Source organism: Oryzias latipes, chromosome 7 (assembly GCF_053564925.1).
Source record: "Oryzias latipes strain Hd-rR chromosome 7, Olatipes_Hd-rR_3.1".
Taxonomy (NCBI): domain Eukaryota; kingdom Metazoa; phylum Chordata; class Actinopteri; order Beloniformes; family Adrianichthyidae; genus Oryzias; species Oryzias latipes.
The window spans coordinates 15,856,578-15,884,115 of NC_136243.1; the positions used below are offsets into that span (position 1 = coordinate 15,856,578).

Below are 27,538 nucleotides of genomic sequence, written 5' to 3' on the forward strand. Positions count from 1 at the left end.
TATGTCTTTCTCCATGGCATTGACTAAAATGGGATATATATATATACTATGTGTTATAGTGTCACAATCTCCTGCCATCATGCACATGTTGGATAAATCTGGATCTTGTGGCAAATTTGACACCTATCAAAGACCAGAGGGCTTCCCTGTTGGTACGTCTGACTCTAGAGCTTTGGTGTAGAATTTATATAAAAAATATATATATATATAATTAAAAAAAACCTCTACATCCAAATATTCTACACTGCTTATTGGTCTGCTCATTTTATTGATGCATTGAAGCATTTCTTCCAGAAGCTGAGGTAAGAGCGCTGGCAAAGGAAAGACAGAAAAAGGACAACCATAATTTGAGTAAGTTATAGTTTGAATTGCAAAGGTAGAAATGTTGGAAAATTCATATAAATATTATTTATGATTTTTTTTTCTGTTGATTCTTTTCTAATTTTAAGGGTTTATTTTTGTTCTGTAGTTGAAAGAAGACGAAGGTTCAACATCAACGATCGGATCAAAGAACTAGGAACTCTGATTCCAAAATCCAATGACCCGTACGTATATCCCGCCATTTTCCCCATATTCTCCACAACAAAGATGAACAAATGTTGGTTTTCGGTTTAAATAAGACCAAACCAGCTTTCTGATTCACATTTTGTGAGTGTTGGGGGGGTAGAGGTTTGCTCATTGGTCTGAAATAACAAAAGATGCAGAGATTTTGATGCTGGATCATCAGCCCTTTGATTGTTTCCTACTGTTTCTCCACATGACAACAGTTATCACAGCATCACAACAGGATGTATAAATGTCACGGTGAGCTTGTCTAGAGTCTAGTGTGGAGCCAAACCTATCTGTGTCAAATGTGTGCAGTGTGAGAAAAGGGACTTAGAAAAGATTTCGAAATGTTACCCCAACCCTTATAATCTGCTCCCTCCATTTAACCTGTTTGTGGTGGTAAATAATCCAATTGTTTCACACAAAGAAAAAAACTATTGATGTGTGTTTGTGTGTGGTGTTTCTAGAGACATGCGCTGGAACAAAGGCACCATCCTGAAGGCATCGGTAGATTACATCCGCAAGCTGCAACGGGAACAACAGCGAGCCAAAGAGCTGGAGAACCGCCAGAAAAAACTGGAGCACGCCAACCGACACCTGATGCTGAGAATACAGGTACCCAAAGACTACAGATTACAAAATAGAAACATGGGGAAAAACACAGCATACACATTTTTATTCTATTTTATTTTAGGGAATCAGGCTTGTTGAGATAAGTCGTGGACACATTGATCATTTTGCTTCTCTCTGCTTTTTCTCAAATAACCACACCATGATGCTAATATTCTTCAATTACCTAGAAAAACAGTAACTCTTAGTTGTTTGGTGCCTTTTTAAGCCTTTTTTCTATTTTGTACTATTTTATATTTTTTGATATAACCCGAGCTTCTTTTTTTTCTTTTACAGGTATATTTTTGATTATATATACATTATATACATATACACACAATAATTCCACAACAAATCTGAAACTGTCCAAAAAACTCAATTCCTTGTGGGAAATCTTGCTTTAATTAACTGCAAAAAAATTAAATCTAACAGTTTTTATGTTTTATAACAAAGAAAAAACATGTGGAGACAAAACAAAAATGTATAAATCCAAAATTTGAAAAATGTTTTAAAAAACTGGAAGAGCTCCACTGAATTATATACAAAGTTCCAAGGATTCTTTTCAAGGAGTATGACAATTATATCTCATAACTCTTGTTTCAAACTTTAAAGCTTAAAACCTTTTGGAACTTCATGTTACATTTGGAATAAAAACAATGCAAACGAAACAGTCGGTTTCTTTCCTGTGTGATTATAAACAGACGATGTGATTGGCAAACCTGAGGTCAGGGGCTACTGATGGTTAAGAAGTGTAACCATGTTTTGTTTTTTAGAAATATATGCATTTTCCTCTTGTTCCCGGGCTGGGTTTCACACGGTTCTTTAAACTACATTTGTCGAACCATCACCGATCTGAGAGCCGGATGCTCGGATGCAGATGGAGCTCAGAAACATTTCAGGAAAACAGATTTAGTTAAAGATAAAGATGTCAAAAGAATGACAATTGAATTTCAAAAGGGTATCAATGCAAGTTAAATATAATAAAAATATAATTAAGCCTACTCCAAAGGACCAGTAACATCCAGAAACTACCACTTATTGTAGATTGTTTGGTTTTTGTACTCTTAGGCTAATAATTGCATTGCATTGTCGAATTTAAATGTTCTTTTTCTACATTTTAATATGAAGACAATTGAAAATCCTAGAGGGTGTAGCTTACATAACCAGCTATGATTTATTCTGAAAAATGTGATTCCTTCACTCACTTACCTGTGCTTCTCAGGAACTAGAAATGCAGGCAAGGGCTCATGGCCTGCCCATCACGTCTTCAGCACTCTGCTCTGTTGAACTTGGGGTGAGAGCCATCAAGCAGGAGCCCGCTCTGGAGGACTGCCACCAAGACATGTATACACTCCACCCCCATCACCAACACCACCCAGCCTGCACTCCAGAGCAGCCAGGCACGCTGGAGCTCAACGACGGCCACTCAAACTTCCCTGAAGGGCACTACAACGTTCACAGCAAAGCAGGCTCCAAACTCAACGACATCCTCATGGAAGACACCTTAGCCCCTGTGAGAGGGGGGGACCCCCTGCTCTCGTCCGTCTCCCCAGACGCCTCAAAGGACAGCAGCCGTAAAAGCAGCGTCAGCATGGATGAAAACGAGCAGGGCTGTTAGCACCCCCTGCTGGGAGACAACTACACCTGCATCTTCTGTGCCCCATTATCCTGCAGGTTTGGCGGCAAAAACACACTCCCAGCTGTGCGAGAGGCCTCCTTTTTTTCATTGTTTGTTGTTTTCCTATTCCCCCCACCTGAGTTTACAAGTGTTGCCTCTTTTTTTCACGTTAGATTTTTTTTTTTTTTACATTTGATGTCTTTTCGAGCTCTCAACCTTGATTTCAAGGACTATATTTCAAAATCTTTGCTTTAATCAATGCTTAATGACAATGAATGACAATATATAGAATTGTGTGTACATAAATATATATATATTTAAAAATGCATTTATCTTTACATAGAGTCTAGCAGATCATTTTTCTATTGATTCCAAAGAATCTAGGGAATTTATAAATCATTGTCAGAAGTGTGGATGTTTTGTGGTGAGATGAGCACTGCTTTTTTTTAATCACTAGCAATAATAGGAAGACAAATATTTATTACTATAGTGCTTTACACTGTCTGTGTCTTAGACTAAACTTGAATGAGCCAAAGCCTAAGTAAGGTGTGTATAAATTGTTGTTTTATGGCTATGCAGATGTTTTGGCTGTTCACAGGGTCTGAGTCTCTTTTCCGGCTAAGATTTCTTTCTCTGGATAATTATTGATCTCATGTATATATCGTTCTACACAAGGTATTATGGAAGCATTTCCCCTTAATCATGAAAACGACAATCAGAGGGGCCTGATATGTTCATCATAACATAAAATGTGATTCAATATTTTCCTTAAAGTAGTTCAAAAGCCCAAATCTGTTACTAATATTATTTTTTTTTCTATTTCATTCAATTATGAAGCTCAAATTTTTATCAACAAAGTGATTCTGACAGTTTTAACAACACATTCCTTGCTTTTAAAGCTACTAAAAATACATTTAATACAATAATCCTTTTAATCCTAAATACTTAAAGGTGTAATCTAAGAGTGGTAAATCTACAATTAATCACTGTTTTGATTGAAATATTTCGAAACAAACAGGAAACGGTAGTAGCTTCCAGTTTTTATAATTGCCCAACATTTTTCTAAATTATTATTTTTATACCTTTTTAGTCATATTTCATATTCAGGGTGGGTTTTTTTTTTCATTATGTGAATTTTCTAATGCCAAGGAGTATAAGGAGACTGCTTTTGGATTTTGGTCAAATACAGATTACTGTCCAAACACTGGAATGAATGATTTTTAGAAAACAAAAATGATGTTTATTTTTTTGTCTTCTTCTGGAATCAAAGCACAACTCATTTGTTAAAGTAGACATGAGACCCAAAGTCTATCAGGAGACCTCAGACTCACCGCTGCTGTGTATCTCTGCAGCTAATTACACAGTTGTAGCATGTACACTGATGCCATAGCACAACCTCTTTTCTGTCAAACTATGCAATGCTTCAAGTTGGTTTTGTGCAGCAGTTTTAAAAATGTGATCTCTTGTTATTTAAGACGCCATCAGAGTAATTACATTTTCATTTAAGTGCCTTATGGTTGTTTTGGCTTCTCTGGTACAATGTAAGGAGTATTTTGTTGATGTATACAGTGTTTAGTGTTACACAGGTGAACTGCAAAGGTGCCAAAGTCTCACGGAGAACAGCAGGACTCGACCTTCTGTCAGTATGGGATAAGAGTAGAGGTGTCAAGAACCACAAAAGAAAGGATGAAACCCCACAGTGATGAAGATTAAACAAGTAACAGCGTTATTTAATGACAGGAAGGTTTTATTTATGAAAATACAGGCATTGCAAAAAAATTAAAAAACGAAGGAGAACAGCCAAAGATTGTAGCCGTCTAGTCTTGCAAGCAGAAAAAGAGTTGGAATTATGGCAAACACAACTTACTGTTCCATAACCACTTAGCAAATAAACATCATTACTCTGTGAAGAGAATAGTTTTCAAATACACAGTGGCCTTGTGGAAAAATGCCGTTTTAGGAAGCTGAGACAAGTCCAAACCCGTGCATATTTGTTATGATTCTGTTTTTTTACATTAATCTTGAGATAACAAGGCTTGTTTACACATAATAGCACGTTTTTGAAGATAACTGCACACAGTAACATGATTATTTTAAATGAAAATAAGCACTGTTTGAGACTGAAGTCACATGCTTTCGCTTCACCAATGCCAAACAACACTTGGCATTGATTGTCCAATCTTTAACTGTTATTTGGAAGGTAGGTACTAGATTGACAGCCTTTAACCAGTTAAATACATCAAAGCCCTTTTTTTAAAATCAAAATAAACAGAAAGCAATCACTGTATCTTATTGTGGCCTCTCCTGGCTTCCATGCAGCACTATATAAGCTAAATAAGTGATTTTTTTTTTAAACAAGTGACTATTGTAGTTACAGTGTATTTATCACCTCAGGAATTGTCAAAAAAAAACATGAAAAACCATCTGGTTAAACGTTTCAAATAGTGAAAAAATGATCCAGGAAATAACAGAAGCTAATGCTATTCACAGAACCTTTAAGTAAGCTGCACTATTTACTCCTGATTACAACTCAAATTGGATTATAAATTAGTCAATATTTGGTCACTTTTAGAGTGAGTGTGTGCTGCACAGCACACGGTAGAATATTGCACATCATTAAACTGCTTCACTTTAGTGCGTTAGCCATTCCAATCGTTATTCTAGCTTTAGTATTTAACTCTAAACGATTTTATGTAAACGCATTTCTGTGTGTGTTTACATTCTGATAGAGCCACTGTAAAAATACTCACTCATGGTTACCTTTTTTTTTTTTCTATTTCGATTATTTCGTGTATTAAATCTCTATTTGGTATTGAACACTGAAACCCTTGTTGTGGTGGATTTACTGTTAGCTTTTTCTGAACTTTATGAATCCGTCTGAGGCTAGCATGAATGTAGTTCTGTCATCACTGACGAAATCATGTGTGCCTAGATTATGGACAGTACACGCGTGTAAAGATTTTACTGGACAGTAGCTATGAGTGAAACAGACATAAGTGTATTCTTTCACGTGATGCAAATCAGCTAAAAACAGCCTTTCTTGAGCTTTCACTTCCATGAGATGCAGCTGAAAACCCATGAAAAGTCAGGTCAGTGGACCTCGCGATACTGTACATGGTTCCTCTGTACAATTTAAGGAACCCAGCCTTAAGAGAAAAACTGAACACACATCTGGGTAACTCGGAATTGTTATTGCTTTACAGGGGTAGTAGAGTTAGCACAGGATGGCAGCACATCTGTTGCTTGTTTTTATTTTTCACTCCACAGTATTTGAAACCACTGATGTAGAATCAAACATGGACAGTTTTTATTAATCCCCGTCAGGCTCACGATGTTTTTAAAAACCATGGCTCCTGTCCTACTGTTACCGTTTTGAAGAGACGAATGTCGTGATAGTTACTGTACACACTGTTTTCAGGTAGATCAAACTCATTGGTACCTAATGTTAAAACTATCTCGTGAGACATATTAAAAGATTCATGGGAACATTGCTAAAGTTTGTGTGTTTTTTTTTAACTTTAACCATTTCCTTTTTACAAGAACTGTGTTTTCTGCACTATAAGGCGCACTAAAAAGCCTTAATTTTTTCCCCATAAACTACAGTACATCTTGTATCTAAAGCGCTTTAAATATGGATTAATTCTGGTTGTGTTTACTGATGTTGAAGCGATTTTTTAGAGGTACACAGCGCGGACTGACATACTGTATTTTTTTTTGTAAGAGTTCTAAACAAGGTTGGGAGTGATTGTGTATTCGCTATCATAGCCAGCGTGTAGCAGTGTGGGACTGTCGCTGTGTTGGAATTCCTTCACTACTCACTATGTAGTGAGTTTGCCATTTTGTTGTGCTGTCCAAATCTACAATTCCCAAATCGAGTGCCCTAGAAATTTCCCAGAAGTCTCTGCGAAAAACCCAGTGTGCATCATTGCTCACTAGATTGGAGAATATAGACCACAATGCATTGTGTCTGAACAATTTGTGCCAAAAAGATTTATTTAAATGTATTTTTTTAATAAACCATCAACGTTTTTTATCTTCAGAAGACAGTGGATTCATAAATGATCGTCGCAAAAAGTTCAGATCATTCAGATTTTAACTGAGTGAAATCGATGACGTCTTCTTCGCTGTTTTTAAAAAACAAAAACGTATTGAGCTTGGTGACAAATAAGTTCTAGAGTTACTGTGAATGCAGTTAATTAAGTCTGATTACACTATGGTCTGAGGGAATACCTAATTCTGATTGGCTGCTGGGTGTGGAATAAAAAGTGATAATCCACAGTGATAAACCTAAAAAGAAGTCCCGGTCACATAGTCCAAATGATCTATACCACTGCGCTGGCTTCTTTGAAACAAACTTTTGTTTCATTATCTGGACAAAAAAAAGCGTTAAGAGGTGAACTTTCTCTCTGAACTGATGCGTTAACTGATCAGCACATATATCGCTTTCCTTGGTCGCTGCAGTCCGCTTCGGGTCGGACGGTTCAGGCTTCCATGGTATGGGTTAATTTACGCTAATCCACACTTTGGTGGGAATTATCCTTTACCTGGCAGACATATCTCTAAGTTTTTATTTTCTTAAGTTGTGCCCTATAGTGCTGAAAAATAAAAACCCTAGACATTCAATAGAGGCTTATTTCTGAAGTGACTAACAGGATTTTATTTTGTTCAGAAATTAAAAAAAAAACAGAGTGTTGCAGTTCCACAATGGACCACTGGAGGCCTGTTTCAGATTTCACTCCCAAGTAAAAAAAAATAGTCCCACTTTTCACTACAAATGAGCATAAGTAGTACCTGGTTTCAAAAACAATTTTGATGTTTATTTCTTTTATTTGTACAGTAAGATGAATCCAACAAAACACTGTGACACTTTGTTCTTTCCTGCTCAGTTGTCGCTTTTTATCATGACCCAGTTAAACTCCAGTCAGCACAGCTGTGACAGAAAGCTTCACCTTTGCTGTTCAGAATGGCAGGAGAGCTCATCTGTCCATCGCTGATGAGCTTGATGAAGAATGCTGTCTTCAATCATGTCATGAAAGATTTCTACAAAATCAGAAACATGTTTATTTGAAAGAAAACTGATTTGAAATTGTTGTTGTATGTTATTCAAATAAATCCCATGAAGATTGTCTAACCTGCACGGCCAATTCCTGTAGGAAGAGGCATCCTCAAAGAGCCGGCTGAATGCCTCATTCGTTCTTTGAAGGATTTCTGCACCAAGGCTAGAGTGCAGTCCTGGTGCCACACAGGCAGCTGGAGAGCCAACATACAACAGATGATGCGGTCCTTCTCATCAGCTGTCAGGAGTCCCTTAGTATGAGCCACGTATACCATAAAGGACATATCGATGTTGACGGCCTCGCCATGAAGCAGCGTGGGCAAAACTCTCTGTGCAAAAAAAAAAAAGAGCCTGCCAGTTACAACAATCAAAGGTCACAAAGATAACCCACCCTGTGGTGCAAAACAAAGCTGAAGGAAAAAGAAAACATGTTTAACAAAAAAACGTGACAATAAACACACAAACTGTAGTATAATAGTTGTTATCTGTTATCTTTTTTGTGCTTTTCTATGTTTTTATGATTTTCCCACTTTTGTACTTCCTTCCTTGTTACTTGTGCTTATTTTAAATAAAAATGTTTTGTTCGTGCTTTTACCTTCTAAATATCTTATTTCTAAAAGGCTTTGTATTTTTTAATCAATCGTGTATGTATATATTATAAAGGCTCAGAGTATTTCCCTTTTTTCTTTCTATGTGTTCTATTTTATCCTTTAGGGCACATGTGTCAAACTCAAGGCCCGCGGGCCAAATGTGGCCCTCCATGTCATTTTATGTGGCCGGCAAAAGCATAAAAGTTTTGAATTTCTTAGAATAAAAGTGGGTGTGTATTTATTCATATCTTGGGGGAAACAGACTTGAAATAACGGATTGGGCAACGATACATTAAGACTTAAACACTGTCCATATAACCTAACCTGACAGAATCAAATTTAAAAGGATTTATGCTAACAAGCAAACATATGTTTTCTATGCAACTGTTATTGTCACTTTAAAAAGTCATAGTAAATAAGTGAGTTATTTAACATTAAGGAGTAGTTACATTTATTTTTCATTACATTTAGTTACATTTATAAGTTATATCTGGCCCCCTGAGGACAGCCGCTATGCTGATGTGGCCCTTTGTGAAAAAGAGTTTGACACCCCTGCTTTAGGGGATCATAAAAACAAACAACTAAACAGAAAGAAAGAAAAAAAACATATTAACCATCTCCAACTCTGGGCTGATGATGTGACCAAAATCCACCAGCCGGTCCAGATCATCCTCCCACAGGTTAGGGGCCAATTCCTCCAGCATGGTTTCTATAGCGATGCGTCGAGCAGCAGAAGCTGCATCCTCCTGTTTGGAGCTTTTGCTGCTTTGTAAGGGCTGCATCTTGGCAAATAGCAGTTCTTTACCGTTAGCCTCCAGCAGCCGAAAAAGACCATCGTGCTTCATCAGGGCCATCTGAAACCATCGTGGAGCAAGCATTAGTGGGAAAGACGTGGTGTTTCAGCATAAAAAAGTATTTGTTGCAACTGAAATTCTTTTGGGAAAAAAATGACTTGTTGCCCTTCTAATGATAAAAGAAAAAAATGATTTTCCCTTAACGAACTGAATAAAAGACAATCCAAGCAATTAATAAAGTTGAAAATCTTAAAATAAAAAAATCAGGAGAACAGCTTTTTTATAAAGTGCTTGAAATAAGTTAACAAAAAAATGGAATTTTATCAAAAGTGACTCAAACTGCTAAAAATCTCATGTTAGAAAAAAAATCTCAAAAAAGTTGGTTCACTTTGACCCGACGTCTGCAACCTGCCGCTCCAGAGGCACCTGTTGTCCTTTGACCCCTCCACTGTGGCTCTCTGGTTCGATAAAACCTTTTAATTGTATATAGTAACTCTGAAGTAAAAAGTAAATAAGTTAAAAAAAAAGAAGTAAACTAACTCAAACTTTATTCAACTCATTCACAAACATCAGTGCTTATGACAAGTCCAACTAAAACCTTTTGACAGACTTTTTGTGCCGTGTACCACACAAAATCAGCTGGAGGTCAGAAAGCACAACCTGAGTTAGGGCAAACCAGATTATAATCCAGATTTTCTATAATTGAACAAATTCAAGGAATTTAAGTGTGCCCTAGGGTTTAGAAAATATAGTAAGGGTCACTTAATTAATTTAATTTTTGTTTATGGGCCACAAATGGTAAAATCAAGTAAATCACCACTGATATTATACTGCCGACTGCTACATTTGCTGCATTCAGATGATTCTTTTATACACTGGGTGTCTTTTATTTTGAAAGGAAGTCATTAAAGCATCTATCAAAAGTAAGACTTTGTCGCTCCCACAGGGTTATGGTTAAGGAGAAATCATGGCAAATTGCCTTTTAAGTGTTGAAAGACTGAAGACCCCTGATTTGAACCCTTCACCCCAAAACAATTCATAAATAATCCAACTGTAAATTTTCACTTAAACACCATCACACTTTAAATTTGCACATTGGAAGGTGCACATCCTAAATTTGGACTCATCTCTGCAGATGTTGTGTGGCGACACCCCTCCCCTTGAAACTTGCCTGCAATATTTAAAAGCATCAAAGCTGAGAAAGCAATGTGTTAGCATGAGTTAGAATGGGTGTGTTTCACAGTCAAGTCTAAGTGTTTATGACCTCATGTGTTTAATTGCAACAACCTCCACTCGGTGCGAGGCGTGAAGACAGCTCATCTGTGATCATGCAGACAGGTGCACCTTCAACATCTCTGCCAGCCCGTTAGAGATCTGACGCCCGGGCAGGGTTTGAAAGAAAGAGCAGTCTAAGAAGGTCGCCACTGGTGGAACGTAACTCCCCAGCTTGTTTTTTCCACCAGCAAAGTTGACCCCCGTCTTTGCTCCCACGCTGGCATCGATGTATGCCAGGAAGGTGGTCGGGACCCGGATGTACGGAGTCCTCCGGCGATACAGAGAAGCTGCCAGACCGACCACATCCAGGCAGACCCCTCCTCCGATAGCAATGATAGGCTCAGAGCGCCTGTCAATGCCGAAGTGGTGAACAGCCTCCAGGATCACGGTCACCAGCTCCATGCTTTTGTTCTCCTCAGTTGTTGGAAGAGGGAGAATCTTGTAAACGACCTCTCTGGCGTCAAAGTACCGAGCCACCTGAGAGCCATACAGCTGATTCACAGTTTCATCAATGACAACAAAACGCTTGATGGGTTTGGATGTACAGCCAGCGTTTGCATGAACTTGGGATCCTAAGTGGCCCCAGAGCAGCGTGTCGTTCTCGGGGTCCAGAATGTTTTGGCACTGGATGACTCTGTAGGTGAACACAATTGGGCTGACGACTGTCCACGAAACTCCATGTTTGGACTTGTCCTCATAGCTGTAACAAAAAATGCAGATTTGGTTTTCCTTGTTACTAAGAATTTTAGGTTTGCCCTTAGTGGACTGTTTTTTCTTTGACAGTGCCAAATATGTCACTCAGCAATTTTGCAAGTTGTTCCATTTAAAAATGAGTTTGGTCTGTGATCTTAATCAGAGGCACACTTCAACTGTGACAGAAACAATCTATCATAAGTATTTATCTCCTACGAACAAGCAAGAATTCAGTTCCTCGCAGAACAGTTATCTCTTCTATCCTCCACTTGTTGCATGTATTAATGGCTTCAGTTTGAACTGCTTATCTGTATGAAAGACACCTGTCTACACCTTTAAACAGTCAGACTGTAACCTCTCCACCATGACCAATGGGCTGTGGGAGGAGACCACAACAACATTGTTCACCTGAAAGAGACGGGGATGAACCAATCTACAATAAGCAATTAACTTAGAGAGAAGAGCTTAACTGTTAGAAAAAACAAATGGAAGAAAGACAAGATCATTGACAATCTGCCTCCACCTGGAGCTCCATCCAAGACCTTAACTGGTGCGCAAAAAATGATCCTGAGAACGGTGAGGAAACAGAGCTACATGAGGGACCTGGTCAGTGACCTGATGAGAGCTGTGACCACAGTAATAAAGGTTACTGTGACAACACACTACATCGTCATGGATTCAAATCCTCCAGTGTTCCAAAGGTCACTTTGCTTAAGTCAACACATGTCCAGATCCATCTAAAGTTCTCCAGAGACCATCTGGATGATCCAGAGGAGGATGTCATTCGGTCAGATGAGACCTAAATGCAATTCTTTGGTATAAATACCACTCACCACGTTTGAAGGGGAAAAGTGCGTCGTTACATCCCTAAAACATAAAACCCACTGTGGAGCACGGGGTGGAAACATCATGGTTTGAGGCTGCTTTACTGCAAAGGGAATGAGACGATTGATCTGTATTAAGGAAAAGGATGAATCTCCACGTATGGAGAGATTAACAAAACCTCCTTTCATCAGTGAGAGCATAGAGGATAAAACATGGCTGGATCTTCCAGCCTGAGAAAGATCCCAAACGCATCGCCCGGGCAACAAAGGAGGGGTTACATAAAAAAGCACATCAGTGTTCTTTAGTGGTCTAGCCAGTCTCTGACCTCAATTCAACAGAATTTGGGGAAGGAATCTGGGAAAGGAGTTGAAAGTCTGAGTTTCCCAGCAACAGTTCCAAAACATCACAGCTCTTGAGAAGATCTGGATGGAAGAATGGGCCAAAAGAGCAGCTAAAGTGCAGACCTGATGATGACCTACAGGAAACGTCTGACCTCTGTCATGCTTTAACCAAGGTTAAATTACAAAGTATTAAAGAAATATATATTTATTCTCTACACCACTTATAAACATTACAGATCTTGTTAAACGGGACACGTGCAGAATAAGTGAATGACAAATACTTTATTGCCCCCACCATCTAATTTATGTTTACGAAATATATATCTAAATTTATATACTTAAGCATTTTTCTTTATTAAAATTGTATTTGCATTACTAGTTTACTGGCTATACATTCAAGAGATTGCTGTTCTTCTGACTGTGCTGTGTGTAGATATGTAAATTCTTTTTTTGCACCCCTCTGCTTCTCATAGTGTCACTGTTACTTAAAATAGACAGGTATTTCACCTCCGTCAGGCCATGGAACTTTGTACATACAGTACAGAATGTTACAGGAGCAAGGTTACAGTAGGTATAATAAAAACAAAATACAATAAAAAACACACAAACAAAAAAATCATTCAAAAGGCACCTCTGTTATGTTTATAATTTGGCAGTTGGAAAAGGAAATGAGTGCAGTCATTTTGACAGATGTGCTCTTATGTGATTAAACAAGGACATCAACCAGAGAAAGAGTTTTAGGCAAATAGTATTAAAAACTTACATTTTAGCTTCTGACCACTTTCCCCCCTCCACTTGGTTCTGCTCATTTTGCCGGATCCACGTCCCCTTCACTTGGACCAGACTGAACTTAGTGGGATGTGAATTGTTACCAGAACTCATTTTGTCCCAGAACCACTGTGTGCCCAAAAGCTCTTAGCCCGCCCTATAAATGCGTCATGAGATGACCTACAGGGGATCCTGGTAATGGATGGGATGATACCCCCCCCCTCCCCCATCTCTCAGGCTAAATTTGAGGATCTTGCTGCACTTGTTCCCTTTGCTCAGTCTGACCTCGCATGAAATGAAAGCATAAAAATGAAAAACTCATTGAGCTTAGATCTGATTTTAAAAAGTGAACTTCAGCACCTTGCCTTTAAAAGGCAATATAATTAAATAAATAAGATGGCATTTGGTTACTATTAGTTAAAAGAGCCAGTAAAAGATAAAAAAAAAATTTTTTGCTGAGTTGTGTCAATTCCCTTTTGCTTATTTGCACACCTTTTTTCAGTCTAAACTTTAAGCCCATCTGTTTTTGGCCATCAGGAATCAAAACCTAGAGATTTTTAATACCAACCATGAAAAAGATCAGGTTAAAATGTATCAAAACTAGAGGTTGAAGATGAATGGCTTCAAAAAAAAAAAAGACATGCAAGGACTTGAAAAAGACTGGATCAAACATTTGACATGACCCTTATTCATATATTTTTCCCCTAACGACTGTAAATATACAGACATTCAAGCCATATATCTACTTCTATACAGTCACAGGGGCCATGCTTACCTGTTAGCCACACATTCAACGGTATCAAGAATTGGAAGAACAACAGATTTTTAGATTCACATCCAGAATAGGAACTTTCCCACGAGAACAAAAAAGGGTTTGGTTTCTTTCTGAACAAAAAAAAAGGATAGAGAATTGAGCCAACTGTCCAGAATGTACTCTTGATCCCAAAAGGGAATGTGTGTGTGTGTGTGTGTGTGTGTGTGTGTGTGGGGGGGGGGGGGTTAGAAATGGATAGATGGAAAAACGACACTTACTTGGCTGAGTCTCAATTTTCACTGCAGCAACTAAAGAATTATCCAAGCCCTGTATTTGTGTCTGATGGTGGCAGTGTAATGGTATGGGCTGCATTTTAATGGTAAATTATTCACATTGAAGTAAATCATTTGAAAATCTCTTTTTTTTCTTCCTACAACCACCAAGTTTTTAATCATTACAAAGACTCCACAGCTTTCAAAACAATCACTAAATTATATTAAAAAAAAAATTATTGGAAATGACAAGTTTCAATGACGTGTAGCCTAAACGCCATTGCCTCTGTAGATTTGAGAAGGCACTGGTTGTGTCCAAATTCCCTCACTACATTATGCACTATATAACGCCATTATTCACTATATAACACAATCGCCATTTTGTAGTGCTGTTGAAATCTACAATTCCAAAAATCTGGTGCCTTAGAAATTTCCCAGCAGTCTCTGCAAAAAAAAAACAGTGTGCATCGATGGTCACTAGATTTTGTCAAATATAGACCAAAATGCACTGCCTTTGGACAATTTTTCATGTGAAAAAGACTTCCTATAACTCATTTTTAAAAAACCATTCAAGATGTTATCTTCAGAACACAGTCTGTAAAATGTTCATATTTATTAGGTTTGGGAAAGCAGTGATGTCACATTTGCCTTTTAAAATATGTAGGAAGTACGGTGTTCAAATTGCTTTTAAAATCTAGGACACTACATTTTTAGTGGTGTCCTAGATTGAGGGGGGGGGGGTCGTTGACCACAGCAATAAGAGCACTTCAGCACATTATTTAAAATTGACTTACAAGACACCAAGATTCACATATATCATGAGGAATTTATTATTCATAGAGATGCATTGTTTACAATATTGATATACTTATAGTATCTACTCTTACAAGCTCAGTTAGAGCCAAATTAAGTCATGTTCATGGAAGGGATGAAAAAGACCAGCAGGTATCAAGAAACTTTTCCTTTGATCAACTCAGTGATTATACCTTAAATACAAATATATCAGATCACACTGGCAGTGAACATTTTTCATTTGTTAAAGCAAGATTCGGTTGTTTTTAATTCCTCTACAAATCTTTACATAAGATGGCTAAAAATAAGATCAGGTAGTGTGGCCTCACACAGCACAAAGCAGCTATGGAGAGGAGAGTCTCTTATTGTGAAGTGCTTTCATAATATTAGCGTTCCCTTTGCTTTGGCTTTTTCTTCTCGCAGTGGTCTCTTTTGTGTTACATATAAAATAAAATTAAATATATATATATATATAAAAAGGAAAACCCTCACAAGCCGTTTGACAAACGTGTTTCTGTGACGTCACCCAAATGTACAAAAAGACAACAGGGAGCGAAATAAAGAAACTAAAACAAAAGAAAGAAATGTTGGAAAATCTTTTTTAAAATTCCCTAAGTACAGAGTGTTATGTTATGCGGATGACACTGTTTTTTTTTTTAATTTTTTTTTGGAATGCGGATCACACAGGCTGTGATTAGGTTTGCCTCGCAGTGAAAAAAATGTTGACCTTGTGGTCAGAGAGAAGGCACGCGGTCCAGATGAAGGCTGGACCTCTCTGGGCTGCTGTTGTCTTCCTCCTGGTTCATGTCCGGGCTGTGGCCGTGCTCGTCGGTGCTCGCAGGAGACTCGTAGGGGTAATTTTCGCAGATCTCCTCGTCCTCCTGCTCCTCTTTGATGCTGATGAAACGGTGGGAGGGGGGAGGAAAAACAAGAGTCAGAAGCTACATTCACTTTGGCCTTAGCAACAAGTGACCACTTCCAAAGCAAAGTCTATGTAAACGCCCATAAATGCACGTTTTTGGGCTTCCGTGTTCAAAACCTTTGCATTCACATTTTAGTTCATCATTGCGTTTCTTATAAAACACGGAGGTGCCAACCATTTAAAAATTGATTATGGCGGAGAAATTCATGTTTCCGTTTTTTGTCCAGTGGGAATCAATCATACATTAGGATAGAACTGAGAAAGAAAAAGTCTGGAGCAAGATTCATCAGATTTGCGCCGCTGTGACATTTCACACCAAACCTCTTTCAACTGTTGGTGGAGGACTTACGTTTGTAAACAGTAGAAAAAGAGAAAGAAGAAGCCCCTTCCTGCTTGTCAAGTGTGAACACCACGGGCTAAACATGCATTCAAGCACAGGTATTTAGCGAGTTCTTAAATGTGCGTCACATGCCCGGTGTATACGTAGCTACTAGTCGTTCAACAAACGCAACAACAACACAAGGTTTAAAACGTATAGTGGGACCTCGTTCCATCGTTATGGTTTTTGCCAGTGGAACAGCTAGCTAGGAGTCTGAGGGCCGCAGAGACCATAGAGGTTTTTAGGAATGGTCTAAAAACCCACCATTTTAATAGGGCTGGGTTGATCAAACTGATTAATCGATCTGAATTGATCCGAGATCAATAATCAATAATAATCAATAATCATAAAAGTACAGATCGAACTTTAATGCATTTCCTTTTCTGGTGACTTAACGCAAAACACCAGTAAAGCTAAATACTGCTAGCTTGATGCTAACGTATAATGGAAATTCCCATAGGATGGCTAATGCTAACACTCGTTGGTCGACCTAAGCATACATCGCTAACTAAATGAACAGCTTTATATATAACTCTTTTAATGAAACTTTTTTAAAGTAACCATTCGAAGTGTAAAGCACAGTTTTTTCCTCAAATCTTCTGGAATAAAGTGTAATGCTGTTGTCCAAGCTGCACCTTGTGGCCAAACTAAAACGCCCTCCAGGAGAGGCAGAACATTTATTTTTGTAATTTGAGTCAGTTTACAATGTTAATGATCTGTACATTTTTGTTGGAGCTCCTCTGTTTTTGAAACCATGTGACACTGTATGGTGTTAAAAATTTGATTGGCTTATTATTTCACTAATACATTTTCCAGTATGTAAACTCCATCTTATTCATATCAATACCTTTAAAACATATATAATGTATTTCTATACAAATATGTCAAAATATGTAAACAGCGTAAATTAAAAATTGAATTGAAAGAATTAAATTGATCCAGGCTCTGGTGAATTGAATCGAATTATTCTGGAAATGATTGGTGACACCCAGCCCTAGTTTTTAACATTTTTGGGGTTTTATATTTCATTGCATGTCCCTCTGTTTTATGTTTTTATTGCAAAGGCCGTGAGCTGCACACAGCATGAGCAATCCTTTTAATAAAGAAAGTTTGATTGGACTAGAGAATCAGGAAGCTTACAAAGCTTGTGGAGGAGACTGCGTCGCACTACTGTCACTTTGGTATCCGGATCCATTCGCCAGAGCTCCGTTCATCTGCTCCTGGAGGACATGAGGCAGGGAGTGCAGGGGGATGCTGCCCATGGAGGCTGGGCTGTAGAAGGAGTTGCTGCCGTCCAGACCGCCGCCCTGAAATCATTTTCAACAAACATCGTCATCTAAAAAAAAAAAAAAAAAAAAAAAAAAAAAGAGACAAAAACATGAAAAAAAGTCTTCTTGGAGCTTGAACTGTTACCTGGAGAGCAGAGCCAGCTATGCTGGGGCGATTCTGCGAGTTTTTCAGCAGGGATCTATTTGAACACAAACATCATCAGCAGGTTAAGCTTTTATTTGGTATAAACACATGACCCGCAAAACAATCAGATGTGGCATTATGTCAACAAAAAAGTCATACGGACTTTTCCCTCTAAACAGATCGCCATGTCAGAGTCGTAACATGATACAGGATTTTAAAGTCTGAAGGACAGTTATTTATGTGTCAAAGGAAAAATAGGCAACAAATTAACCAGTGAAAGAAGATGAAATGGAAGGAAACTTTCAACTTCATCCAATACTTTTTTCTTAAAGATACAGTCGTTGTAGAGATCAGAAAAATTCAAAAACGACAAAAAGGTTTGGAATCAAATGAAAAATAAAAGACGATTAAAAAAATAAAAATAGAAATATCTCCATTACCACCAGTAGGGTAACCTAATTAAAGTACAAGGCTGAACATTTCATCTTTACTTTTAAATCCCAACTATTTCCTCATTTTCTAGATATTTTTATTCCTTTTGCTTTATGATATTTGATCTAATCAAAGCAATCGTTTAAACATTATTGAAAACAACAAAAGTTCACTAAAGTGCTTTACAGATACACGAATATTTTGAAATCCATAAAAAGCATACATTTAGTTTAGACCATAAATATAAGGAATGGGTTTTAAAGATTTCAAACTGTGGAGCATTGAAAAAAAGGCTTAAGCTTGCATGTCCTTGGTTGTCCTAAAGTGCACTCACTGCGCAGACAAGCCAGCTGCTCTTTATTATAACTGCAAACTTCCGACCTTTGAAAGTTCAATATTTGTTTGTAGTAAACTCTGCGCGCTCGTGAGGAACAACAAGATCCTGCCGTTTGATGGCGGGGCTTCTGATGGACCAGGCGCAGCTGTGGCGGGTTCCACGTCTTTTGCTGGAACCTACCCGTTTCCTGCGATCTTCTGAGGCCTTCGTCTGTGGAACTCGATCTCGTCCACCGTCCACACGGCTCCTTTGACGTTCTCCAGACGCACGAAGCACTTGTGCAGGCTCAGGTTGTGCCTGACTGCATTCTGAAAGGAAAATGGCGGTTTACGCAAAAAACAAAACAAAAAAAACCAAAATTGTCTATTTAAAGTCCCACTCTGATCATCTTCTGATCTTTTTTTTTCTCAAACCGTTTCCAGTGGTCTTTTAATTATGATCATGCGGTTTATTAGTCAAAATCAAAAAAACTGTTTTGTTTTCTAGTGGACGAGAAGAAGAATAGGCAGCTTGTGGCTCCGCCCATCGTATTTACTATGTCACAAATGAGATTGTTTTCCAAAGGTATTTTTTTTTTCATTTGCTCTTGTTTCACGTCAATTTGCTATTTTACTCTTAATTTTCTTTCTGCATGTCCTCCATCATTGTTAAAAACCCCATTTTCATCAGAGTGGGACTTTAAGATGTCATTCCATAAATACCTTCCAAGTGGCTGCGTTGCGCCGGAAGTACGCAAAGTTTCTCGTGAACCAATTGTAGATTTCATTTAACGTTAACTGTTTGCGAGGAGATTCAAAAATAGCCTGGAGAGATAAAGAGCGTGTGAGAGAAAGCCCCCATCCGTTAGCCCCCAGCGCGGAAACCAAAACTGGCGCGGCGGTTACCTGTCTTATGAGCGAGGCATACGTGAATGGAGGTCTGACTTCAGTGGTCAGGTAGAACTCCTTATTATCGATTATATCTGGGGGGAAGAAAAAAAAAAAGAGTTTAAAACGTTTGCAAAAATCTTTATTTTTTTTTAATTGGGCAAGTTAAAAGTTGGTGGTTTCTTTGGTACCTTGACTGACTGAGCGGCTGTATCGCCGCCGTACGGGGGTGGCGGTGAACATGCTGTTGGGAGTGAGGACAGAGGGGGACTCGGACAGTGGCGTCAGCGGGGTGGAGGGTGCTGTGGCGCTCTGAGAGAGGCTCATAGGTGGGGGGCCTTTGGGCATCGCTGCCTGGGAGAAACACACGTTTGTCCCCAGATTTACCTGCAGGAATAAAAAATAAATGGATAAACAGTTTGTGTGACTTGAAGATTGGAGATTTTTTCTCAAAGTACCAATAAAAAAGGCGAGTTCTTTACTGGCTGTGCAGCAGGTTTGGGTTCAGAGGACTTGAGATGAGCCATCATAGCCTGCAGTCGCTCTTTGTCTTTTTTCAGCTGGGAAAGACAAAAATAGAAAAGAAAAAAAAGAAGCTAAAAATAGAAGTTGAGGTTAGTGATTTCACAGCCTGCATTACATGGATTTCTGTGTGGGAACTTCATGTTTTCTGGCATCCCATGAAGTGTAATTATCTGCAGACAACACCTCTGTTTCCAGTCCTGTCGGCAAAACACTACTTTGACGAGGCGGTTGCTTTCAGAAGCAGCTGCCGCGGGCGGCGCTGTGTTAATGATGATATTTTGGTGCGCGGCTGAGCTGCTGTTGGCACATCGCAGAAGAGTTTGGACTGAAAACCCGGCGTACCTGCAGTTCCAGCTGCTGAACCACCTGCATCTGAACGCGACACTGTGCTGTGCTCTTGTCGTCAAGCGTGTGCTCGCTATTCAAATGTCTGCCAAAAAAAAAAAAAAGTAAAAATCAGTCAAATATTTATTTATTTTTTTTCAAAGATGTGCGTTTTTATTTCTATGAAGTTTCAGAACTCACTTGATAAATGCTTGAAAGTCTCCAAAAACCATCTCACAGCCGGGCCATTTACACATGCCGTTTCCGTACAGAGCGTGACTCTTCTGAGGACTTTCACTCACCGGGCCGCTGCAAAAATGAATAACTTATCCCGATCGTTGGCAACAAACATGCCCTGCAACGCAACACTAGATGTGTGAGCTTCAAACCTGTCTTTTCTCTTCAGGAGAGTCTGATGGTTGTTGGCAGTGGATTGTTGACTGGGGGAGTCTCTGATGTCCGCACCAGGAGAGAGCATGCCGCCGTTTTCACAGACTGAAACGCAAAGAAGTTAGATTGAATAAAGTGGGATGCTACACATTTAAAAGGCTATTTTTTTTAAAACCAAAACAGCTCAAAGATAACAACTTAAACTCAACAAATAAAACGTCATATAAAGGCTGGATATTAAAATATAATTATACAAAAAAAATATTGCACATTACGGTAAAAAAATGCTGAGGCTAAAATGTAATTTTAAATAAAAACATACTTTTATGTACAAGTTAAATTTTAAGGACAAATAGAAAACTGCACTAAAATAAATGTCATTTTACAAAAGGCGTGATATGAAATGAGAGAGGCAGCAGAAAGTATGAATCCAGCAGGGGGCAGCACCACGACAACTGACAAACCAAATGAAGGACCTCTACTTCAATTTGGGTCCTAAAGCTCTAGAAAGTGGATTCTAAAACATCTATTGTACTTCAAATGCATTAACTGCAATTTCTGAAAGTTTAAAATATATTATTTAAGAGTTTTTCAAGCACTTGAGTTTATTTCGTCTCAGTTGGGGCTTTTAAGAGAAAGGCAAGCAGAAAATGCCTCACTAAAAAAAAGGTTAGTGTTTAAAAAAGTGTTAATTATATTTTAAAAACAACTGTTAATAAAAAGTTTGTCTTTATTTTTATTGAGAAAACGTGTTTATTTATCTTTCAATTCAAAGAAAAGACTGTTTCATCTATTTGCTGGCAGGTAAAGAAAGGATCAAGCTGAAAATGAAAGCGAGGGTCCACCTGGAGCTACACTGGGGCTGCTGGGAAGCACGGAGAGCAGGCCTTGTCTCTGCAGGTTGAGGAGATGCTGCTGCTGCACCTGCAGGAGCTGCTGCTGGATGGCGATCTGCTGAGCCGTCAGCTGCCGGAGAACATCATGCAGTAAACGATCTGGTTCTTACAACTCTTCTTCTAAAGCCAGAACGTTTCTCGGTCCTGAACCACTGAACGGACGTCTAAAAGTTACCTCTTGACTAACGATGCCGGCATTCTTCTGCTGCAGCAGCTGCATGTTCAGCTGCTCTTGCTGATTCTTGAAGACCTCTTGAATTTGTTGCTGCAGACAGGTGAACATTAAAGCGGGCCGCGACGCAGGTGAGACAGCAGAGCCCCTGCCCCCTCGGCATGCATGTACCTGGTGTAACATGAGTGCTTTCTGCTGCTGGAGCAGCGCCTGGACCTGCTGAGGAGTGAGAACCTGCTGTGGAGCCGTCTGCTGCAGCTGCTGGGGAGCCTCTGCTGGTGGGGTCATCATGGACAAGGACCCTGGGACCTACAGCAGGTTGAAATATGAACTTTGAGACCAAAAATAAAGTAACCACAATTAAATGCAGTCACTTCTTCATTTCTTTCTGTATTTGTAGAAATCTTTTTTTCGGACACAAGTAAAAACTTTAGATAAAGTTCAAACATAAACCGGATCAGTAGCAAAAAAAAAAAAAATCATTATAAATAAAAATAACTCCTCTAGGGTGTGGAAACTAAACCAACAAACCAAAAGATATTAGTTGATTCAGTTTCTGGGTTTTTCCTTTCATTTAAAAAGGGAAGAAAAAAAACAGATGACACAAAAACAGAGAATGTTTGCCGTCACTGACCCCTTCATTTTTTTTTTTTCTTTTTTAATTTCCCTCTACTCTTTCCCAAAAACCGTCATGTAAATGTGTGGAGTGAACTGTAAACAGTCTGTGCATATCAGACACCAGGGAGGAACTCAGAAGCTGATGTTCAGCTGCCTCATGCACTTCTCTTAATAGTTTCAAATAGATGGTTTTTGGTTTCAGGACACCGACATTCTGGCTGGGATTTGACTTAATTCCAATAAAAAATGCATGATATGAGGAAAACTTGCGATATCGTTGATCAATATTACGATAACAATATGATTTGTGATTATTTCCATTTTTCTGCAACCTTTTAATTTAAATACAAGTCAACATAAATGAAACTCCACGTCACCCTCGTCTACATAGGACACAGGAATTGGCTCCATCTGATTGGTCAAAAGCATGAAGGGCTCCCTTTGATTCGCATGTGTGTAAACATTTCAGGTAACCATCTAGTGCAGTTTAAAACGTCTTTTGCGATGCAGGCTAGTATTAGGATGACGATAACGTTGCGATTTTTTTTTTTCCAGGCCTACTCCATGACATCACAATAGAAACGGAATAACGTCAGAGGGCTTCGGGTGTCCTCTTTGAGCGAAAACACCGTTTAACCAGAACATGCATGATAAAAACCAAAATCGTAAAGAGCTGAAGGAACGCATGTGTCTAAAAAAAAAAAAAAAAAACGAGTTCAGATTACAAAGACCGCACTTCTCCCGTCAACATATCAAGTTTCCCTGCAGCGTCTGTCCTTTGCACCTTTCTGAAATGTAAAAAAGAAATATTTATAGCCGCAAAACCAATTATTTATCGCTGTTCTTCCACATGTCAGTCTGGAGAGGCAAACAGCTAAAAAGGGAAGCAGACAAACAAAAAACAAGAAGACGGAAAGAAAAAGGAGGGGGGAAACTGGAGGGCTTAGGGGAATGATGACTCCATCGAAAACAACAACAACAACAACAAGAAGTTCCAGCAAAACAAAAACAACATCTTCTGCTGAACGCACTCCCCTCCTCCTCCTCAGCCTCACAGCTCCAGGGCTGTTTACGGTAAACATAAACACAGTCATCAAAATGGCATAAAGATATAAATAATGAATCATAAAAAAAAGAAAGAAAGAAAACAAAAAAAGCACACAGAGCGTGTTTACAAAAACAGAACTTGGAGATTCGTATTTTAATTAAGGTCTGAACCACAAACAAACATTTCTCTCCGAGGCAGGGTCTGTTTAGAATGGGATAAACAAACCGACAGAGAATTTCACACAGGCTTTGGGCTAACAATAACACTGCACAGCCTCAGAGTTTAGCCTTTTCTTCTGAAACTCGGCGCTGCAGACACACACAAAAAACAAAAAAACAACCAAAGCATTGAAAATGGGTCTATCCCATACACCGAGCGAGCTGGCCCCTTTATTTTCTTCTGTGGACACTATCAACAAAACAACAGCTTTTGCTTAATCCCTGTTGCCATGGAGCCCAGCAAGTCCAAACATCTTCTGTTGTTGTTATTGTTGAAAGTCATACCAGTGAGCAGCAGAGTGTAAATACAGAGCTGTTCCCGCAAGACTGGTCTTGTGAACTCTTGTGAGAAATGACTGACAGAAGACTGAAATACAACAACAACAACAAAAAAAGGAAAAACAATAGCCTTTCCTCAACAGAGTAAACACTTATTATTATGCTTTAAATAGGTGTGGTTCCAGAAGGTTGTTTTTTTTTTTTGCCCACACAAAAACACACAGACTTTGGGGGGGAAAAAACTAAAAACAAAAACCCAATGACAATTGAGTGCAATTAAAAAAACTTCAGGCACGACCACAAAAACATGACATCACCTGGCTCACTGAGCAAACGGGCTTAAAAGACGCCAAAACTTCGAAAGGAAGCAAAAACAAGAAGAGAGAAAGAAAAAAAAACAGCACCATTATCACAGAGTAAATAAGAGAGCCTGACAAACCTGATAGTCTCCATTGAAAAGAACAAATACTGCCCGGCAACAATGAAAATCTAATGCAGCCACTCCAGCCGCATGATGTGAGCGTAAACAAAACTAACAATATAACGCCGATCCCTCCGCCCAGCAGGAGTTATGCCCCCCCCCTTCCCCCTTTTTTTCCCGCTAAAGCTCAACCCCCCACAATTCACTCGTTCCCCCCTTAAGCAGAAATATTAGGAATGAACTGCAAAGGAGGAACTTTCAGGACACCTTTTCCATATCAGAGAGATAAAACATTGCAGCTCGACATGCACCGTTAGGCCGCCTGTGCAATGCGTCCTAATCATTTACCTGCAAGCATGCTGAATGCAGTTTGCACAGACCGACTATCAAACATTTAAATGAACCAAATCTATTCAAACGCTCCCGTCTGAGAGGCAGGTGCACTGAAACAGCTTGTCCCGATAGGCGGCCAACTTTAACGCAACTTTATTTACTGATAAACGAACGCAAACCAAAATGAAAAATAAAATAAAAACAAAGACTGACCCTTGGTGCCTCAGGAGGAGGAGTCTGGACGCTCTTCAGTCGACCCTCATTCTCATGGATATTTCTGTTCTCCCCCGGATTCGCTTGAACGGTGTGGCCTGCTGGTTCTGACCGAGACTCGTGCATCTGGACTTCACGGACCTGCAGAGCGAGAGAAACGACCCAAGAGCATTTGGACACGGCAGAACAGCCCGACAAAAGGATTGGGTGGGAAACAGTGGAGCGCTGTTGCTTTTGGCAGGAGCACAACTTTGCTCCTAACGTCTTAAATGCCCATCCCTGTGTAAAGGTAACTCCTAGTTAAAAAACAAACACACATGCACAATAAAACGAAAAAAATAAATAAAACTACAGCACTAAAAAAGTTGGAAACATCCACCAGACGGCCCCACCAACTAATACAAATGTTCAAACACGGAGGAAGATGTGAGGTTCTATTTGTTGAATAACCAAGTGCTGCCATGACTACTGTAAACACAGGGCCCCTGGGTCTGTGTTTATGTGCAAACATATCTTCCTTCTGGAACAATTTACCATTAACCAGGTGGTGCGATAAATGGCTGTGGCAGGTAGTACAATGCACAAGTAAGCTTTTATGTATACAGCTTGGGAGTGTTTGAGCAAAAAGCTCAGCAGCATAAACAAAAGTAAATAAAGCAGGCTAACAAAAAAAAAAAAAAAAAAAAAACGCACAAGCAGATGGAAGGCTACACAGACAGCCTGAATGGAAACAGTTCACAAAACTTCCACCCAACTGTAAACGCTGCCGCTCAAAGTTAACACAGACATTAATCTGGTTATCAAATCAATCTGTCGAGCACCACTGAGTGTCACTGTCTGATTAGATAAACATACATAAGATTGAGCCAAAAGTAGCAAAACATATATTTTTATGATGAATAAATAGCTAAATAAAAAAAGAACCATGTGCTAGCACGCTGTATCTACTTGTGGTGCTATATCAACATAACTAATATGGTTATAAAATTCCAGCAATTCAAGCTAAAGCTTATCTTCTCAAAACAGGCAGCTGTTGGTGAAGTTTCCAATGTTTACTTTAGCTCTCAGGAGCAGGATTAGTGTGGAAGACAAAGGGCAGAGTTTCCTTTGGACATTTTTGAAGGAGCTGGAGGGTGAATTTAAGCGATACAAGCGTGGTGAACACTTTATTATTTTTGCTCGGTTTAAAGCCGTATCCATTTTTCCCTGTCTCCCCCTCCCCCTCCTGGGATAAATGTTTTTTTTTTTTTGTTTGTTTGTAGGCTACATGATTCATTTACAACTCACCCAGGGGGAAACTTTCCAGGAATGGGAAAGGAAATGAAAATAAAAGCATTAACAATACGTTTGAAGCTTTTATTTTTTAAAGAAGATCCACAGATGGGGACCTAAATCCATGTTATATATAGGAAATAATTGTCTTTTTGATAAAACATTACGAAATAAACTTAAATTCTAACAAAAAAATGAAATATTAAAATCTGCAGTTTCTAGATATAATTAAACGCATATACTAATGTTAACTTTTGTTTGTTTTAGGTTGTAATTGAAAAACAAAATGTGTTGGGTTAACACATTAAAATAAGTATTTATCTGAGTAATTTAACTATTTTTAGTCCATAAAAGCTCTTCTCCCCATTTATATTAAGCGTGGACTACATCGCTCAGCTTTTCACATCATAACGCAGTGCACAGGCCGACCATGCAGCACCGACAGTAACACATACTAAGAATTATGAATGAATGGTATTTATTATGAAGCTTAACCGTTTACATGTAATTACTTACTTTATGTAAAAGTGGCTAAATGGACATTGCATTACTTGAACATCATGTCGCGGGTACATTCATTTGTTCAAATGAATCACGTAGTGCGAGGATTCCGACAGGATTTTGTACCATTAGCTTACATAACGGCTATAAACGTTGGGGAAACACCGTTAAACATGGATAGTGGTGATAATTCAGATATTTTAGCCGCGTTTAACAAGTTAGAGGTCGCGTTAACGTCAGAATGAAAACGTTGGCAACCAGCACGGCAAGTGGCATTAGCGGCTACAACAAAAGCTAGCAGCAGCAGCAGAACTACCGCTAGCTCACATGAAGAAACGCTTCTGTCTGCCTCGTTCATTTGCGGAGCTCGCGGCGAAGCAACGGGCTCGCTGAGTATTCATCCGGAGAGGGTCGACGAGTCCCGGCGATATTCGTTCACTCACAGAATGAAGAACTAGCAGACAATCTTTGACTCTCGGGGTGGTGTCAGAAGAAGATCCCTCGGTGTTGTGCCTTCCTGTCGGTTGGGGTAGCGAGCTAGCCACAAGTAGCTAGCGGAGGGCGTGCTTTAGGAAAAAGTAAACAATGGTGACGTCATTTCAGCACGCGGACCTTTTCGTCCGGTTTGAATTTGTCGCATTTCCATCTATCTATCTATCTATTAGGGAAACAATAATATACTTTATGTGTAACTTTTACATTTATTTTTACCTATTTAGAAAAATAAAGTGTTTGTTAATTAAATCTTTACAGAAGTTTCCATTTTTAACAAGCAACACTTTTTTATGTCCATTTATGTATAAAAATATAAAATACTAAGTGTAAATGTTTTTTTGTTTATGATTTATCAATTATTTCTATTAATAGTGTCTTACATCAGACAATTATATTATAAAAACAGTTAAATAAAATATGAAAAACGCCTTTGTCTAAAACGGTGTTAATATACTGGTAGACTTTAAATATATAGTATTTTTGTTTTTTAATATTACTTTTTGTAAAATATTTAAATTATTTAAATTTTGTCCTACAACCACAAGGGGGAG

General features: G+C 38.8%; 3 protein-coding genes across 19 annotated transcripts in view; 1 reads left to right on the plus strand and 2 right to left on the minus strand.

The window, feature by feature from the left end:
- The window catches only part of mitfb (melanocyte inducing transcription factor b), a 39,590-nt gene extending 33,321 nt beyond the window's left edge, over window positions 1-6,269 (plus strand). For 3 of the 6 annotated variants that reach the window (XM_011477435.4, XM_011477437.4, XM_011477438.4), the window contains 5 exons: window positions 60-152; window positions 295-351; window positions 470-545; window positions 1,014-1,161; window positions 2,378-6,269. In XM_011477435.4, the coding sequence (XP_011475737.2) occupies window positions 60-152; window positions 295-351; window positions 470-545; window positions 1,014-1,161; window positions 2,378-2,773 (770 nt within the window). In that variant the 3' untranslated portion in view covers window positions 2,774-6,269. The remainder of the gene's footprint in view (window positions 1-59; window positions 153-294; window positions 352-469; window positions 546-1,013; window positions 1,162-2,377) is intronic. The other 3 variants (XM_011477436.4, XM_078950352.1, XM_078950353.1) reach the window with 1 other exon arrangement.
- Window positions 6,270-7,568: 1,299 nt separating this feature from the next.
- On the minus strand, window positions 7,569-13,332 carry LOC101165482 (2-epi-5-epi-valiolone synthase). Its single transcript, XM_004070925.5, has 5 exons — window positions 13,111-13,332; window positions 10,558-11,188; window positions 9,034-9,273; window positions 7,906-8,158; window positions 7,569-7,813 (listed from the first exon to the last, which is right to left on the minus strand). Exons 1-5 carry the CDS (start codon window positions 13,227-13,229, stop codon window positions 7,719-7,721), a joined length of 1,338 nt encoding a protein of 445 aa, XP_004070973.1. The 5' UTR covers window positions 13,230-13,332; the 3' UTR covers window positions 7,569-7,718.
- A 1,615-nt stretch (window positions 13,333-14,947) lies between these two features.
- LOC100301622 (forkhead box protein P1) lies at window positions 14,948-27,082 on the minus strand. Of its 12 annotated transcripts, none has more exons than XM_078950348.1 (16): window positions 26,936-27,082; window positions 24,720-24,860; window positions 21,761-21,898; window positions 21,593-21,682; window positions 21,367-21,487; window positions 20,521-20,626; window positions 20,333-20,440; window positions 20,150-20,237; window positions 19,765-19,842; window positions 19,474-19,669; window positions 19,301-19,377; window positions 19,118-19,219; window positions 18,597-18,724; window positions 17,648-17,702; window positions 17,375-17,541; window positions 14,948-15,830 (listed from the first exon to the last, which is right to left on the minus strand). In XM_078950348.1, exons 2-16 carry the CDS (start codon window positions 24,843-24,845, stop codon window positions 15,668-15,670), a joined length of 1,743 nt encoding a protein of 580 aa, XP_078806474.1. In that variant the 5' UTR covers window positions 24,846-24,860; window positions 26,936-27,082; the 3' UTR covers window positions 14,948-15,667. The 12 variants fall into 12 exon arrangements, with proteins under 12 accessions (XP_078806474.1, XP_023812519.1, XP_078806475.1 ...); XM_023956751.2 differs by having other exon boundaries at window positions 19,741-19,842; window positions 26,936-27,074; XM_078950349.1 differs by having other exon boundaries at window positions 26,820-27,003.
- Between the last annotated feature and the right edge of the window lie 456 nt (window positions 27,083-27,538).